This window comes from Sarcophilus harrisii, chromosome 2 (genome assembly GCF_902635505.1).
Source record: "Sarcophilus harrisii chromosome 2, mSarHar1.11, whole genome shotgun sequence".
NCBI classification, from domain to species: Eukaryota; Metazoa; Chordata; class Mammalia; order Dasyuromorphia; family Dasyuridae; genus Sarcophilus; species Sarcophilus harrisii.
In genome coordinates, this window is record NC_045427.1 from 70,783,467 (window position 1) to 70,800,941 (window position 17,475).

Genomic DNA, 17,475 nt, shown 5'->3' on the forward strand with positions numbered 1-17,475 from the left:
CTAGGGTGCCTTTAGCTAACCTGGAAAAGTAAACAACACATACTACCATGAAGTGATGCTTTCTGAGACTGCTTCTTTGAATGAAGCAAATCACCATGCTTTTTCATGCTATATTTCTTTTGTCATATTGTTCTATTGGATTGACTCTGTGAGAGTAGTGTCTCACCTCATCTTACACTTTCCTGCTTGGCCCTTGGATGTGGTGAAAGGCCTTTCAACTGTCCATATCCTGAATAGATAGATGCCTCATATCCTACTGCTTGGGAACTTTAACTTGTTAAGCAAAGTCATCCACTAGCAATGGGAGAGGTGAGAGACTTTTTTGATGATCTAAAAATTACAAAATAGGAAATGTTTTTTTTTAATCAAATGACTGTTGATTAATTGATTCTATTATTTTTGTATGCCTTATAAACAGAGACCCTAGGAAAAGAACTTTATGATCTGGGGAGTTTAGTTGATGAAAATAGAGGTGAAAAAGAGATTAAGTTTTACAACTAAGACATCCAGATTTGGAGGTGACCAGGTATTTTTGTGGGGTTCAGGCCCACAATCATAGTAGGGTGGAATATTGAGGTATAATTGACTTTGGCATATTAGCAATACAATATGGCACCAAAAAAAAAAAAAAAAGAGAGATAATGGGACCTCGGGGACTGGGGATAGTTTCCAGATATTGTGATTATATACCCTATCAGTAAAAAGGAAAAAAAAATGTTGAGAACACACCCCCCATTTACACATATATATGAATTTATTTATAAATTGCATACATGCTCTACTGTACACACATTACAAAACATATACACAAATACAAATTACAATAAACAATAGCTTGTAATAGTGTACATAATAGCTCCTTTAGGAGTCATGTTTTCCACATGAAAACAATCATAATACACAATGAAAAAACATTAAGCAAAAGTGAATTGTTTATGAATTCAACTCAGCAGAAAGTTTCTTCTACAAATGCTCTTTTTTCATGGTTCTTCTTAATACATGTTTAATTCCTTATAATATCCTTCATATTTGGATATTTGGGATTTTTTTTATAAGGATGAAGAAGAGCAAGAAGGCCAATTTGGTTGGATTGTAAAATGCAGGAAGGACAGAAACATATATATAATAAAGTTAGAAAAGTAGCTTGGGGGTAGGCTGTGAACATCTTTAAATGGCAACTAATGAAATTTATATTTGATCCCAGAATGAATAGGGAGCCATTGGGGTTTCTTGAATGGGGGAGAGGAGGTCTGGTGGAGAGAGGAATATTGTCAGATCTACTTTAGCAAAATCACTTTGATGATTGAAGAATGGATTAGAGTAGAGAAACAATTGAGATGGGAAATCAAATAGAAGTCTAGTGCCACAATCACAAATTGATCTGAGGAGATAGGGAGTGCATTTTGGATTGTTGGGATTGCTCTTTACCAATGACATCTTCTCAGATGTTGCTGTAGGCACTAAGTAAAATTTGCATTATAATTACCCTGAAGGGTTTTCCCCCATTCCAAAGGGGAAGTTAGAGGCCTGTACCAGTGAGAGGGTTGAATGAAGAATTGCCCAGAGATAAAGCATAAAGAGAAGATTATAAGCTACCACTGGCTACTACAGGAAGGGTGAGCTAGAATTCTCACCAAAAGCCTTCTTTCCCATCTCCCACATACACATCAATTTGGATAAAGGAAGTAGATCCTATATAATCTATTATGAATCTATGGCAATAATGAATGGCAGGATGGAAAAACCTAACCAGAGGCATTAGCCAAATTTACCAAAAGTAGTATGATCCTCATACTTTTAGAGGAGATTTTCCAAGTCAGAGAGATCGGTGGAACTGGAGATGAGCAGAATGTTCACATTAGTTGAGACTTGGCAATTCGTGAGAAGCAGCATACCATTAGGCAGAAAACTCTAGGCAAGACAAACTGGTGCTTAGCCAGGGAAGTACCTGTGGGTAAGAAAGTTTTGGGTTAACAACGAGACTGAAAAAGATAGGAAAGAACTGGGAAAATGGGTTGTGAGAAGAAAGAGGCAGAGAGGAAGAATCTCCTGAGTTCCACCAATAGCAATTGTTTAAGATCTTTTTTTTAGTTTTGTCCAATCTGGAAGAAACAGCAGGCTAAATGTTCAGTGGTTTGCAAGAAACAAAAACAAATTTCACCAAGCTTCAAGGCTCTTTTTATAAAGCCAATCCCAAACCAGGTTTTCACTGCGATGGGTTTGAGTGCAGCTGCTCAGATTTTTAAGGAAATTTACTTCCAACTAGGCTCCACCCTAATCCATATCCATAAGTATTGATCTTGGTACACCACAATAAAGTTAAAGTGATTATATGGATAGGAGAGAAGAAACTGGGGGAAGGACTTTGATTTTGTACACAGGGCAGAGTGTTTCATTTCATGTCTTTCAAGAGATGGAATCTAAATGGAGGCCCAGAAAAATCACTGCTTCCTCCTCTCCCCCCCAAAACGTGCCTATATCTTAAGTCTGGAAATGTGGAAACCTGGGTTATCAACAGAGCCAATATCTGTAATAGTGGGGAGATAGAGGAATTAGCATTTTCTGTCAGAAATTATCCATCCTAATTTTGAAAAAATCAGTTCCAGAGGATGCAGGAATTCATCCATATGTGAGAAAAGAGAAAAAAAGCTAAAGTGTTGCCAAGGTACAGATGTTGTTTACTGTCACACAAAGCACCACTGCAAAACCCATCAGGATGCTCTGTGTGTAAGACTTCACACAGTTCACAGATCAGCTCAACATATTAGTCTCCCCAAGAGATTTGCATAACACAATAATTATTACATAACAATCCCCTCTCACTTTACTTCCTTCAAAGATAACTAGCCCTTTATGCAGCATTGTAATTAATAGGACCAGTATCCAGCAACAAATCCTACTTCTATAAGCTTTTAGGCATGAGACTTGTACAATCTCAACATGAGAAACTGGGGGCTTATCAAGGCTGTTGACAACAGCTATTTTATCATCCCCAAACTCAACTGTCCTGGATTCCTTGTTTTTACTAACACATTCCCACTCTGAAGTAGGGAGGAAGAAGTGCTTATTTCAGTTGGCAATGAAATATATATTTCAGTGTAGGGCTTTAGCAATGAGAAAATGAATTTATAGTGTCTCTACCTACACCCCAAAGTGTCAAATTTGGGCTTAAAGAGAAGGGGGGCCAGATCAGCATCCATCATGCACACATACTCCCATCTCTATAACTCAAACCCAGGAAGAGAAATTTAAAATATAGACTCTCAAGAAAGCAGAGTAGTCCAAATCCTAAATTCTAGGTTATAGAGGTAATCCCTGAGAGAGATGGGTAAAATCTTCTTTTTTTATTATAGCTTTTTATTTACAAGATATATGCATGGATAATTTTTCAGCATTGATAATTGCAAAACCTTTTGTTCCAATTTTTCCCCTCCTTCCCCCCATCTCCTCCCCAAGATGGTAGGTGACCAATACATGTAAAATATGTTAAAGTATAAGTTAAATACAATGTTTGTATACATGTCCATACATTTATTTTGCTGTACAAAAAGAATCAGACTCTGAAATAGTGTACAATTAGCCTGTGAAGAAATAAAAAATGCACGTGGACAAAAATAGAGGGATTGGGAATTCTATGTAGTGGTTCATAGTCATCTCCCAGAGTTCTTTCCCTGGGTGTAGCTGGTTCATTACTCTCTATTGAAACTGATTTGGTTCATCTCGTTGTTGAAGAGGGCCATGTCCATCAGAATTGATCATCATATAGGAGTATTGAAGTATATAATGATCTCCTGGTCCTGCTCATTTCACTCAGCATCAGTTCATGTAAGTCTCTCCAGGCCTTTCTGAAATCATCCTGCTGGTCATTTCTTACGGAACAATAATATTCCATAATATTTATATACCACAATTTATTCAACCATTCTCCAATTGATGAGCATCCACTCTGTTTCCAGTTTCTGGCCACTACAGAGAGGGTTGCTACAAACGTTCTTGCACATACAGGTCCCTTTCCCTTCTTTAAAATCTCTTTGGGATATAAGCCCAGTAATAATACTGCTGGATCAAAGGGTATGCACAATTTGATAATTTTTTGAGCATAGTTCCAAATTGCTCTCCAGAATAGCTGGATGCATTCACAATTCCACCAACAATGTATCAATGTCCCAGTTTTCCCACATCCAATGGGTAAAATCTTGTTAAAAGCTCAGCAATAAAGTAAGGCAAAATAAAAAATGTTCACCTACAAAATTGTCCATAGGTACTGTGGTTAGAAGCAAGGAAGGATCATAGGACCACAAATTTAGAATAGGAAGAGACTACTTGGAGATCATCGAATCTAACTTTTCATTTTACAGATGAGGAAACTGAGATACAAAGAGATTAAGTGTCTTGCCTAAGGACATACTACTAGTGAATATCTGAGACAAATCTTGAACTTGGATCTTCATGACTCCAGGAATGCCACCTAATTACCTGACAAGGAAAAGATTCAGGGAGCCTGAATTTTTGGGAGATCCAATACAGCCATTATGTCTAAACACTAGGCCTTGAAGAACCTAATACAGTGAGGACGATTGGATAGATTTCATAAATTTGCTGGTACCAAGAATCATCATTTAATAACTCCTCTATCTCTGATATTCTTATTTGTGAAATATAATACTTGCATTACCTATTTCACATGGTTATAGAGAAAATCAACTGAGGGAATATTTACAAAAAATATTTGTAAACTGACATGCTGGACAAATGTGAGCTGAAGAACATCCCCCTCTTCCTGAAAATAAAGAAATTCTATGAAGAACATAAAAAGATCTTCCAAACATCCATAAATCATAACATATTTTGAGTGCTTAATAACCAATACATGAGAAGATGGGCACAGGGGAAGGAAGCAAATAAGATGTCAGAAAATATAGTTAGAGTTTAATAAATAAAAAAGGCAAAAACTTATAGATTATTTAGAAAGTCATGTTTATATACTGTGAATTATTTCTTTAAGGGAAAAGGAACCAGAAATGATTAATATATTACAAAAAATGGTAAGATCCTCCAGATACATATTGGAAGACAATATCCTCCTGATCAAGAGCACTACAAGGGCTCTTCAGTGAGATCTATGATCTCTCAAAGAGACTGAATAACCTAAAAATCTATATACTAGGAATTAAACAATTGAAAAATACATATTGTCCATTCTGTGATATACAGTTAGAAAGCTTTTCCATAGAGTTAGTGTAGTATCATATATATCTATGATAAGCACTGCATGGCTCTGGTCTACAGTCAAATAGATAGAAAAAAGAAGGTAGGATTGTACCTAGGAATGTTCATTGCAATTTTTAATAATCTGAAACCATAACATAAAACTTTTAAAAATCAGTGTTCTTCCAGTGGTGTTTGTGTTTGTAAATATTAGAATACTCTTTGAGGAATCAAAATCTTAGGTGACCCAAAGGGCAATGAAGTATGCTGGGCCAACTACCATCACATACACAAAGGTAACATTTTTTTTTTAATATGCTGTCAGAATCTACATAACTAGAAAGAGGGTTATCACCAGTAAATTGATGTAGCAATGAATGTTGGGGCAGACAGGAGGGAAGGAAAAGAAGGGAGAACATCTAAATCATATATGTGGTCATATCAACCAAAATGAAATATGTGCCAAAAATTGTTTAAGGCAATCAGCAAATCATCTAACAAATATAAGATAGAAAAAAGAAGGTGGGTTGGTCATATAGCAGGGGTAAGAGATAACAGGGCATTTTAAATACAGTACTGCTATCTAAAAAAATGTAAAAAGTCTTAGAGGAAAAACTCTGGCATTAATCATAGGCCTTATATGGAACATCTATGAAATGATAAAGACAAGAATCACAGAGAATGAGATGTGGGTTATAAACTTGACATGTGGAATGAATATGCAAATGGATAAGATCCTAGATTCACTGGCTTCAGAGTAAATTGTATTTAGAAAATGAAATTTTGTTTGGAGAATGTAGTGTAAAATAAGGAATATATATTTTTCCTTTATAAATATATACTAAATAAATATATAAATGTAAATACATGCTTCAAAAGAATCCTTGATTTTGTTATTATGAGCACTCTATCCATTGCTACAAAATGTCACACAGCTTTCTATTCACTTCTATTTTGAGTTCTTTCACAATATTTTAGTCCAGGATATGCCTAATACACTCTACAGTTTTATAGTGAGATATGCCTAATTCATATCAGTATAGTAATTCAGGCTCAGGATTAGAATGCAATGAAACACTCACGGACCATATATAATTCAAAAAGAAGTTTACTTAAAAGAAAAGATTTGAAAAGATACCATAATTGATTCATAAAGAATTAACCTCAATTCTCTAACTCTGACATTCTGGTATATGCTGGTCAGAAAGATGTAATTATTGACTCACATGTCAGTTAGGATTCAGATAAATCTGAGAAGCATCTACTCTTCATAGACTTTTTAATGTGTCAAATGACCTGGAAACCATATCATTAATTCATGCCCTAGTTCTGTGGGCCAGTCAACTCCATAGGATAGCCTCTTTTCCCCCTTTAAAGTAAAACTAGTCCAACCTGCATGAAGAGGATGTCACTCCTATAACAATCTTTTAAACATTTCACATTGTTTATTTAAATTAAATTAAACATTAAAATAAACATGTTTATTTAAATTAAACTATGTCTTTTTAACATTGTGCTGGCAACCAGGTAATACTTGGTTTATATAGCTATTATTCATTGTTTTTATTCTCATCACATATTTTCTTGAGGATAGCTCTTACAATCCTTGTTAGCAATAAGGTACAGAACATTATACTCCTTTTGTATCTATCTATCCTATTTGTATCTATTTAGAATTCCCTCTACCTACTTAGGCTATAGTAAATAAGCCTTAGGGTTATTATACCCAATGACCTACCCAAAGCTATATAGATAATACGTATCAAAAGTGGGATTTCAATTCAGGTCTTCTTGTCTTTCAAATCAGCCATATGAAATTACTGGAAGAATACTGTCATTGAAAAATGTAATGGGCTGAAGCTGAGCAAATGCACTGAGGGTGGAGCACTTAAGGCTAATTACCAATTGGACAATACTCTATTAATATATGCTTGGAGAAAGAATGGCCCTGCCCACTCTCTGTGCAAGTTTGAGCTGTTATATAGGAGATTGGGTGGAGATTTTAGAGGGTGGAGTGAGAGAGCCAGAGTCTCTGCTGGCCAGATTCATGTTGCAATTGTTCTCACTTCATATCGTCATTCCCATTCATCTCCACAAAGAATAAAGATCAAGGACTTTTGCTGATCCTGACTCCAGCTGATTAAAAAGTATCCTGGGTGCTAACGCTGTCATCACATTTGGCACCCATGTGGAACCTACTTTCACTGAAGAAGTCTCCAGTGACCAGGAAAGTAAGTGAGTATTTTAATAGACAAACAGGGAACTTACTTTGTTAAGGGATAAACTAGTAAGCTTTTCTGACTGAAATGGGGCAGATATTAGGAAAAGATTCTCCTCCATTCCTACCCCCACTCGCCCTGAAGGGGTGCTATAGAAAGCATGCTTAATTTGATCAAGGGACAAGGCTTAATTATAACTTGGGAACAGATCGCTAGACTCTTGGGTACATTAGAATGCATGTCCCCTTGGTTCTAAGAGGAAAAACAAATCTTGCCAGACAATTGGAAACTTGTAGGATAAAAATTCTGTGAATACTACAATGAAAAAGGTCCTCGTTCAATTTCCGAAGCATTCTATGTATACAACATAATACAGTATCCTGCAAATTATAGAAAAAAGAAAAGTTCTAGGAATAGCCAGATGAAGAAGCTTGAGGAAAAAGAGGAAGACAATGAACAGATTAATGACCATATCCCAACAGGCTCAAGGGTGTGGTGACTTTCTATCCTACCTGGAAGCTTCAAGCATGCCTACTGAGCAGATAATTGAACCTTTCCCCTCAACTCCACCTTCCAGGATGGAGAGAGGAGGAGTAGTGGGAGGGGCAGTGATGCCACCAACATCTCCCCCCAGAAACCACTCCATGCTATGAGTATATTGCAAAAGGCAGTACTTAAGACCACAGAATAAGAGAAGGATATAGCCGAGTTAAAACTACAAGTTTATCCTGTGATTCAACAGTTTAACTCTTCAGGTCAAGAAAGTAGAAGATATTCTCCTTTTGATATAGAAATCCTCAAAGACCTGAAAAAGACTTGCACTGTGTATGGGGTTATATCAGCTTATCTTAAGATGTTATTAAAGAATTTGGCTTATGAAGTCTTAACCCCTACTGACTGCAAATCTATAGCAAGGGTATGCTTAGAACCTGGACAAAACTACTTGTGGTTTTCTGAATATAGTGAGCTCTGTAGGATACAAGCCCAACAAAATAGTCAAAATGCAGTTCATGCTGCAATCACCTGTGACCTACTAAAAGGTGTAGGTTCCTATGCAGATGTTGCAGTACAGATTAATTATTCCATAGCACCATGTGAGCAAATTGCTGCTGCTGCTATCAAAGCATGGGCTTCTATCCACAATAAAAACAACAAGAGTAAAGCCTTCACAAAAATAACACAAGGGCCAAATGAACCCTTTGCTGATTTTATGGGATGTCTGCAGACAGCTATCATTCGAACTAATGGTGAAAATGGAGTAACAGACATTTTGATAAGGCAACTTGCTAAAGAAAATGCTAATGAGGTTTGTAGAAGAATTATACTATGACTGCACAAGGATGCTCATTTAGAGGAGATCATAATACGCTGTGCCACAGTGGGTACAAATGCCTTTTATAGCCAGGTTATGATGCAGACTTCCCAAGATCCCAACATGGGAAGACAGGGTCCCTTCTGGCAAGGGACTTCCAGGGATACTCATCAATGCTTTCAATGTGGTAAAGTAGGACATCTGAAAGCTCAATGTTGGCATAGAGACAGAGTGAGAAAACAGGGCGGGAGAACAAGATCCAATACCCCATGTCCAAAATGCAACAGAGGCTTCCATTGGGCTTCAGAATGTAGACAGATTCAGGGAAACGGGATGAGGGGCCCAGACCCAGGGCCCCAGGCAAAAAAACACTTGGAGTTTGATGGCAGCCAATGATGCACCCAGAGAGTACCTAGAAGTCCAGTACCCAGACATGACCAATCAGCCAGGAAGCCATCTGATGGGAGAAGGGGATTATAATTGGGGAGAATAGAGTTGTATGCAGCTGGGAAAACTGAGATACCCCTGAAGAGGTGAAATCTGTTCTTCTTCAGCCTGTGGATCCCTTGCCTCAAGGCACAGTAGGCTTAACCATTTTACCTCCTGAGAATACATACAGAACAGTGTCCATCCACACACTGATGTGGGAAACTGGGGAATGTGTAGATAATATCCCAGTCGACATTGATGCATTGTTGGTGGAGTTGTGAACGAATCCAACCATTCTGGAGAGTAGTTTGGAACTATGCTCAAAAAGTTATCAAACTGTGCATACCCTTTGATCCAGCAGTGTTACTACTGGGATTATATCCCAAAGAGATTATAAAGAAGGGAAAGGGACCTGTATGTGCACGAATGTTTGTGGCAGCCCTTTTTGTAGTGGCTAAAAACTGGAAACTGAATGGATGTCCATCAGTTGGAGAATGGCTGAATAAATTGTGGTATATGAATATTATGGAATATTACTGTTCTGTAAGAAATGACCAACAGGATGATTTCAGAAAGGCCTGGAGAGACTTACACGAACTGATGCTGAGTGAAATGAGCAGGACCAGGAGATCATTATATACTTCAACAACAATACTATATGATGACCAGTTCTGATGGACCAGGCCATCCTCAGCAACTAGATCAACCAAATCATTTCCAATGGAACAGTAATGAACTGAACCAGCTATGCCCAGAAAAAGAACTCTGGGAGATGACTAAAAACCATTACATTGAATTCCCAATCCCTATATTTATGCACACCTGAATTTTTGATTTCCTTCACAAGCTAATTGTACAATATTTCAGAGTCTGATTCTTTTTGTACAGCAAAATAACATTTTGGTCATGTATACTTATTGTGTATCTAATTTATATTTTAATGTATTTAACATCTACTGGTCATCCTGTCATCTGGGGGAGGGGGTGGGGGGGTAAGAGGTAAAAAATTGGAACAAGAGGTTTGGCAATTGTTAATGCTGTAAAGTTACCCATGCATATATCCTGTAAATAAAAGGCTATTAAAAAAAAAAAAAAAGATAATATCCCAGTCACTAATACAGATAGACAATGTGTGACTTATCACCCAGGAGAAGTAGTAGCATCAAGTTTACTGATATAGACTCCTAATAAGCAATCTGATGATAGTCACCCAGATTCTGACTCCAGACCACAAAATCCAGGAATATACTGAACAGCAGCTGTGACAGCTGACCTACCTATGCTCACTATCTATATAAATGGCATACCATTAGAAGGATTAGTAGACACATGTGCAGATTGTACAGTCCTTAGTGGTACCAACTGGCCCAGTCACTGGCCAAAGGTTAAGGCAGACACCTACATGTCTGGCGTAGGAGGATCAGTAGCAGCTGAAGTTAGTGCTACCCCTATAAGATGGACTTTTGAAGGCAAAACAGGAGTTTTTACTCCTTTTATAGTTGAAAAAATCCCTGTGGGGAAGAGACATTTTACAAGAATTAGGGTTAAAAATGAGTACTTTGGTTTTTTAAGCAGGGCTGCTGTTGAAGGCCTGCCTACACTTTCACCTGTTCCTATCCAATGGAAAACTGATAAACCAGTGTGGATAGAACAGTGGCCTTTAGGTAGCGATAAGATTCAGGCCTTACAATTGTTAATGCTGTAAAGTTACCCATATATATAACCTGTAAATAAAAGGCTATTAAATTAAAAAAAAAAGATTCAGGCCTTATTAGATATAATATAGGAGCAACTTGACCAAGAACACTTACAACCTTCTCTAAGCCTCGGAATTTCCCAGTATTTTTTGTAAAAAAGAAATCTGGAAAATGGAGGATGCTGACTGATTTAAGAAAGATAAATGAATAGATGGAAACTATGGGAACTCTGCAGCCTGGACTTTCATCTCCTACTCAGTTGCCTAGAGAATGGCCTCTTTGGGTTATAGACATTAAGGATTGTTTCTATTCTATCCCTCTAGATAAGGAGGATATGAAAAGATTTGCCTTTTCAGTGTCCAGCATTACTAGCTGAGCCTTATAAAAGATATGAATGTTTTGCCACAGGGAATGAAAAACAGCCCTCTATGTGTCAAATGTATGTTGCTGCTGCTCTTGCTGCAGTAAGAAAAGTATTTCTAAAAGTTATGTTGTTACATTACATGGATGATATATTGGGATGTGCACCTGAGGAATAAATATTAGAAGCATTTCTACAAAAGACCATAGAAACACTAAGAAACTCCAAATTGTACAGAGCTCCAGAAAAAATTCAAGACATGGTCCTTTTCAATATTTAGGATATGAAGTATATCCTAAGGTGCTTAAAGTACAAAAACTGTCCTTAAGAACAGAGAAGCTGTTCTTTCAGAACATTGACTTTCAGAAATTGATAGGAGATATCCAATGGATATGACCAGTGTTAGGCTTGCAACTGTTATATGACATTTTAAGGGGAGACAGTGTTTTAAATTCACCACGTCAGCTTACAAAAGAAGCTCAAGAGGCTTTGAGAGAAGTTGAATTGGCTTTATCCAATGTGGTTGAAAGAGTTACTCAAAAATCCTTGGAAATATCAGTTTTTGATACACAAGAGGCACCCACGGCAGTCCTTCATCAAGGAGACAGTGTGATAGAGTGGGTGAACCTCCCAGCACAACCAAAAACAAAGCCTTACTCCTTACTCAACAAAAACTAAGCCTTATTCCTTACCCAGTGCTTTTGCTAGAATTTTATTAAAGGCCATTAACTGAGCAGTACAATTATCTGGGACAAGATCTAACAAGATAGATACCTTTTATACTAATACACAAATTAATGTGTGCTGTGAAACCATCCCAGAGTGGCAAATTTTATTAGCCATGGCTCCAAATTTTACACACGGGTCTCCATTAAAGATAACCAGACTATTACATAATTGGCAATGGATTCTTGAAGAAAAGATTTCTAAAGTTCCTCTTAAAGGACCAACTATCTTTACAGATGCATCCAAACATAATATTTGGGCTGTGTACTCTCATGATTTAACCATAAAGAGAGTAGTCAGAACTCCTTTTCAGTCCACTCAGTGGAATGAATTGTATGCAATCATTCTAGCTCTTACTTATTATACAGGAGATATAAATATAATATCTGATTCAGCCTATAATTCATAAATGTCTAAGATTTTGTAAATAAATCTCAGGGATTTGGCTAATACTCAAAGAAGATATGGATTTTCTCACTTAAAGCTAATATATCAAATGCTACTGTCAGAGCAAGATGGAAACTAATGCCCTCCTCACTATAAGCTCAGTACTCTCTCCACTCTATTACACTGATTCTATCACTGCTGTTTTGCTGGATTCAATAGACTCCCTTTAAAGATGGATTATGATGAGGCAACAGAAAGAGCACTAGATAAATGTAACAGGGGTTTAAAAACTGATTGGCACTCTGGGATCTGTAATTTAGAGGTAGAAACATTCCCTCAAAAACCTGAAGGTGATTTGGGATTTTGAATTTTTTGATCCAGAATCAGAACTTGATTTATACCTAGAAATAAAAAAAAATAAATAACTAAGAAAAAACATAAGGAATGGACTCACAGGAAAGAATGGGGAGAGTTCCCTAGCTCTGCCTAGGATTTATATACTATAGGATAAGGTTTGTCTGTGAACTAGAAACACCAGGTAATCAAACAAAATTGTTTATTAAAAAAGAGATAATAAATATAAAGTGCCTTGCAAACTTTAAAACACTTTAAATTATAGAAATGCTTATTATTTATTATTAATCTATTTTGGAAACCTCATACTTCTTCCTTTTTGTCAAACTGATCCTAAAAATAGGTGAGAGAGAAATTTCATTGAAATTGACATATGCATCAACAGGGATTCTTTGAAAAGTTTTTGGATGCCCCTATCATGAAGGGTACCAGAGGAAATTTTTGTTTGTCAAGGAGAATCATTTTATATGTAAAAGACATTTGATGTCTACTAAATGTGAAAGGAACACCTAAAGATGTCCTGTCCAAACCTTTAGTTAGAATGTGCTAAAGAGAATCATGAAGTATTTACTGAGGACAGTTTGTTTTGTTTTACCTGAGAATAAGAGAGGTAACATCCAGCTGAACCAGGGGGTTAATCCCTATTGGGTAATGCTCCTCATATTTTGACTTCTATAGAGTCCCTGTTTTCCTTTAGGCCTGGCGAGTCTCCACTGTAGGGGTAATTTAGGGTGTGCTTTTTTTCTTTAATCAGAACTATCTCCTTTTTTTCCCCCCTTCTCTCTATAGATTTAATCAACTATATACAACTTGTAGCTGATCAATAATTAGCTAGCTTGTTAGGGGAGGGGCAATATGATTGCCCTCAAATTCATGTACTATGATTCAATTCTGTGCTATGTTGTAGAATTTATATGAAATAAGAAGTACAACTATTAATAGCTCAGAGCCCTCTGAAAAAGTTCTAACATTCGGGCAAAGATTTGGCTTTCTTCCCTAATTTAAATTTTTGTTTATCTCCAGCCAACTCCTGGCCTCTTTATATTTGAAACAAGATCAAGATACAAGAGATATTTATATAAAAACAAAAACAAAAGTGGAATATTATGTTCCAAAAAGTGGAAAGATATTATAGTATTCTGTTACTAGACAATCACAAAGAAGGAATGTTGGAGAAAGAGCAAACTTTTGAGGAAGAACTTCTAACTATCCTTGAAAAGATAAATAAAAATGATAAGTTTAACCAAGTTCTATGTTCTAAAACATTCAATCACCCACACCAATTTCTTTTTTCTGTTGTAGTTTCGGCCTCCTTTCAGCTTTTTCTGACAATTGTCCCTATATTGTTTTACATTTCATTAAGTCCTAGGTGAGATTAGGTATCCATTTTCCCATTCTCTTTGGTCTGCTCTCTCATAGACTGATAAATCCCTTTTCCAATTCAAAGATCATGATAGTTACTCTCAGGAAATACTTATTCTTTGACCCATAAATCCCAGTTAATTCTTTAAGCCTCTAATATACAAATATAGATAGTATAGAGAAGACATAGCTGGAGGATGTTGGTAGATTATAAATTGTATAGAGCCAGAAGTGATATAATATCTATCCCTACCCTAACTGACTCCTCCCCCCCCCCAAAAAAAAATAATCCTATTACTATTTTAGACTTCATTAAGAAAGAGAGAGCACATCCAAAAAAGTGAGAGGTACTCTACCTGGTCATACCACATCAGGAATGTTAAATATATTTCTGGGAACCACATATTAGGAAGAACATTGACAAACTAGAGCACATTCAAAAAAGGACAACGAGAATGGGAAGAAGACTGTAAACCATGACATATGAAGATGGATTAGCTTAGTATTAGTGTCTTTTGAACAAAACACAAAATGTATAAGAATGATTGAGGGAAAGACAGCAATATAATATGATCAATTTATCAGGTGGCTCAAAAACTATAAATGAGAAAATTCTAACAGAGAAATTTTACTTTTGTTTTGAGCAAAAGCATTGAAATAAATAAATGGGTGATTTCTTTGAATTATAGAATCTCAGAAATAGGAAAAAATTTTGGTTTATCCCTACATAAGATATGAAAGCATTCATTTGTATATATTAGTTCTAATATGTTTGTTTAAAATGAAATCTCCTTAAATTATGGAATAGTCAATCATTAAAACAATTGATCAGGGCAAGGAAGAGAATTATAATTTACTGTTTATTAAGAGATAGCATACAGGATTGTGAGATGAAAATTTATATTTTTTTTAAATTCAGGACAAAAATCAAGGCTGTGATCGTTGAGTTTAATCATCATTCAAACCATAGCTTGGAGACATTTTGACATTATGAAATGACAACACAAAGATAGAGTAAAGGATGAAAAATTCAATGACAGTAAGGAATAGTTCAGGGATTTTAAAGGCATAACCTATCTTAGAAAACATAAAGGTAGAATGTGAAGCAGTTACCACTAAAAAGATAGCAGTTCAAGAAACCATAAATTCTTTTTAAATAAAGCAGAAAATAAACAACTTTAACTTTAATACCTAGTTTTTGCTACTACGAGGAAATTCATACTACGTATTTATAGTATAAACTTCATTTGTTCAATTTTATTCAGGTAAGTTGTTCAGTACAAATTGTTCAATTGAATATTAAATGAATTTTTTACCTTAAAAAAAGTTCAAATTGAGAGTTCTAGCACAAACTACCACACTTCCCACTACACTTGGGAAGTGCAGTTTTATCTTCAAGTACCACAAAAAGAATCACTAGTGATAAATTAGTGACCTCTTTAATCAATAATTGTCAAACTTTTTGGTTTCAGGAATTTTTTATACTTTTAAAAATAAATGAGGATCCACCAAAAAGGTTTTGTTTATGTTGGTTATATCTATCAATGTTTCTTTGCTATAACTTTGCTATAACTCATATTAATGTTATTATGAAAATAGTTTTGATAGTGTGCCCCCCCCTTAAAAGATCTTAAGGATTCTTAGTGATCCTTGGATCACACTCTGAGAACCAGTGATCCAGTGATGTAAAGTATTTTAACTAAAAACTGATTCAGAAGGAATCTCTCCCTTATCACATTACTTTTGTAGAATTATTTTCCACTGTGATGTTTCTTATGTGCATGACATGGGCTGACTTGGACTAAAATACTTTTTACCTCATGTATGTCATTGAAAAGGAAGAAGCATTATATCCACAAAGAAAAGGGGGTGGGAAAGCTTGACTCTTAATTCAATCACTATAGTTGTCTGATATTTGACATATCTATACTTTATGAGTGAAGAAATCTGTTCTTTAATATAGCCTGTTTCCTTGTGGGTCCATTATTTATTCCATCTTGATATTTAAAATCAGAATAAAAAGATGGGAGAAAGCTTTAAATTAAATTTGTTATTTTTGACTACTCAGCTCTCTACTGTTACTGACCACCATAAACTCATTGTGACTATCTACCCCTAATTTGGTAACATTCTTCCCTTGTTGAAAGACATCTAGTTCCCTATTACCAGGAGGATATAATCCACAGAACTCAGGTTGGCAGTCAAAGACCTTTACAACCTAATCCTCTATACCAGTTGTACTTCACATTCTCTTCAGTCTGGTCTCCTATTCTTTTTTACCCAAGGCCATACTCATTCTGAACCCTTTGTTCATGCTGTTTACTTGGAATGCCATCATCCTTTATCCCTACCTATTCAAATTCCAAACATTTTTCAAGATCCTGATCATATCACACTCACAAAAGAGATTAATCATGTCAGCACACACTGATGTTGTCTATCTGAATTATCTTGTATTATAATCATCCTTATACATGCTTGATTTCCCTGACTAGGCTGAAAATGTAATTAACTTTGAGGCTATGTTGTTCTTTTTTCTATCCCCCACAAGATTGACCCAATGGTCAATAAATAAATAGTGTCCTGTGCATAGATTTTCAATAAATATTTGTTAATTTGAACTTCAAATCACTTATTGCCTATACATTTTTGGAACATAGCCACATGATATTGTTCTAACTTACTTTTAAAACAATGGCATTGTTAAGTGTTCTATTTTAAAATATTTAATAGTTTTGTCTTCTTATTTAGATTCTACATTCTTAACAAGTAGTATTATGAGGGAAGGAAAAAAAAGTGGGGGAAGAAAATAAAAGCCAAGAAGTAAGTGAAAGGGAGGGAAAAGAAACAGAATAGAAGGAAGAGAGGTAAAGAAGTGTCCTAACTCCACAACCAATCAAGGGTTTATTTACCAAGTGCCTACCATATATTCACTACTGGAGATAAATGGAAGTGTATGAAATAGGTCCTTCCTTCTAGGTCTTTAGAATCTAAATGGAAAGACAAACTAACATATATTAAACAAAGATAAAAAAAAATCAAAAGATATGGTCAAATATTGATTATACTAATTCTTGAGTCCAAATTTTAAGCCATAACCTGTGTTCTTTTTACTATATCATACAATCTCTCTAATAATTTTTTTGTGTACGCACACATATATATATATTTACACATGTTTTCATGCACATGTGTCTTTATGTGTGTAAATACACAGAAACATTTATATTTACAGATGTATACATATATATTTACAAAGTTTTTCCCTCAAAATCACCATATAAAGTAGGTGGTAAAAATTTCTATCCTATTCGACAGAAAAAGAAACAGTGTTTTGCAAGGTCATACAATTTCTAAGTGGCAAAGCAAAGACTTAAACTCAGATCTTTTGGTGCTAAATCCTGGGATCTTTCTACTATA

At 35.6% G+C, this 17,475-nt stretch overlaps 1 protein-coding gene across 1 annotated transcript in view; it reads right to left on the minus strand.

Annotated features, from left to right (window-relative positions):
* Nucleotides 1–736: 736 nt before the first annotated feature.
* Nucleotides 737–17,475, minus strand: part of LOC100932238 (zinc finger protein 69 homolog) — a 40,915-nt gene continuing 24,176 nt past the window's right edge. The window contains exon 6 of the mRNA XM_031950339.1: nt 737–1,948. Within this exon, the coding sequence (XP_031806199.1) occupies nt 1,854–1,948 (95 nt within the window). The 3' untranslated portion in view covers nt 737–1,853. The remainder of the gene's footprint in view (nt 1,949–17,475) is intronic.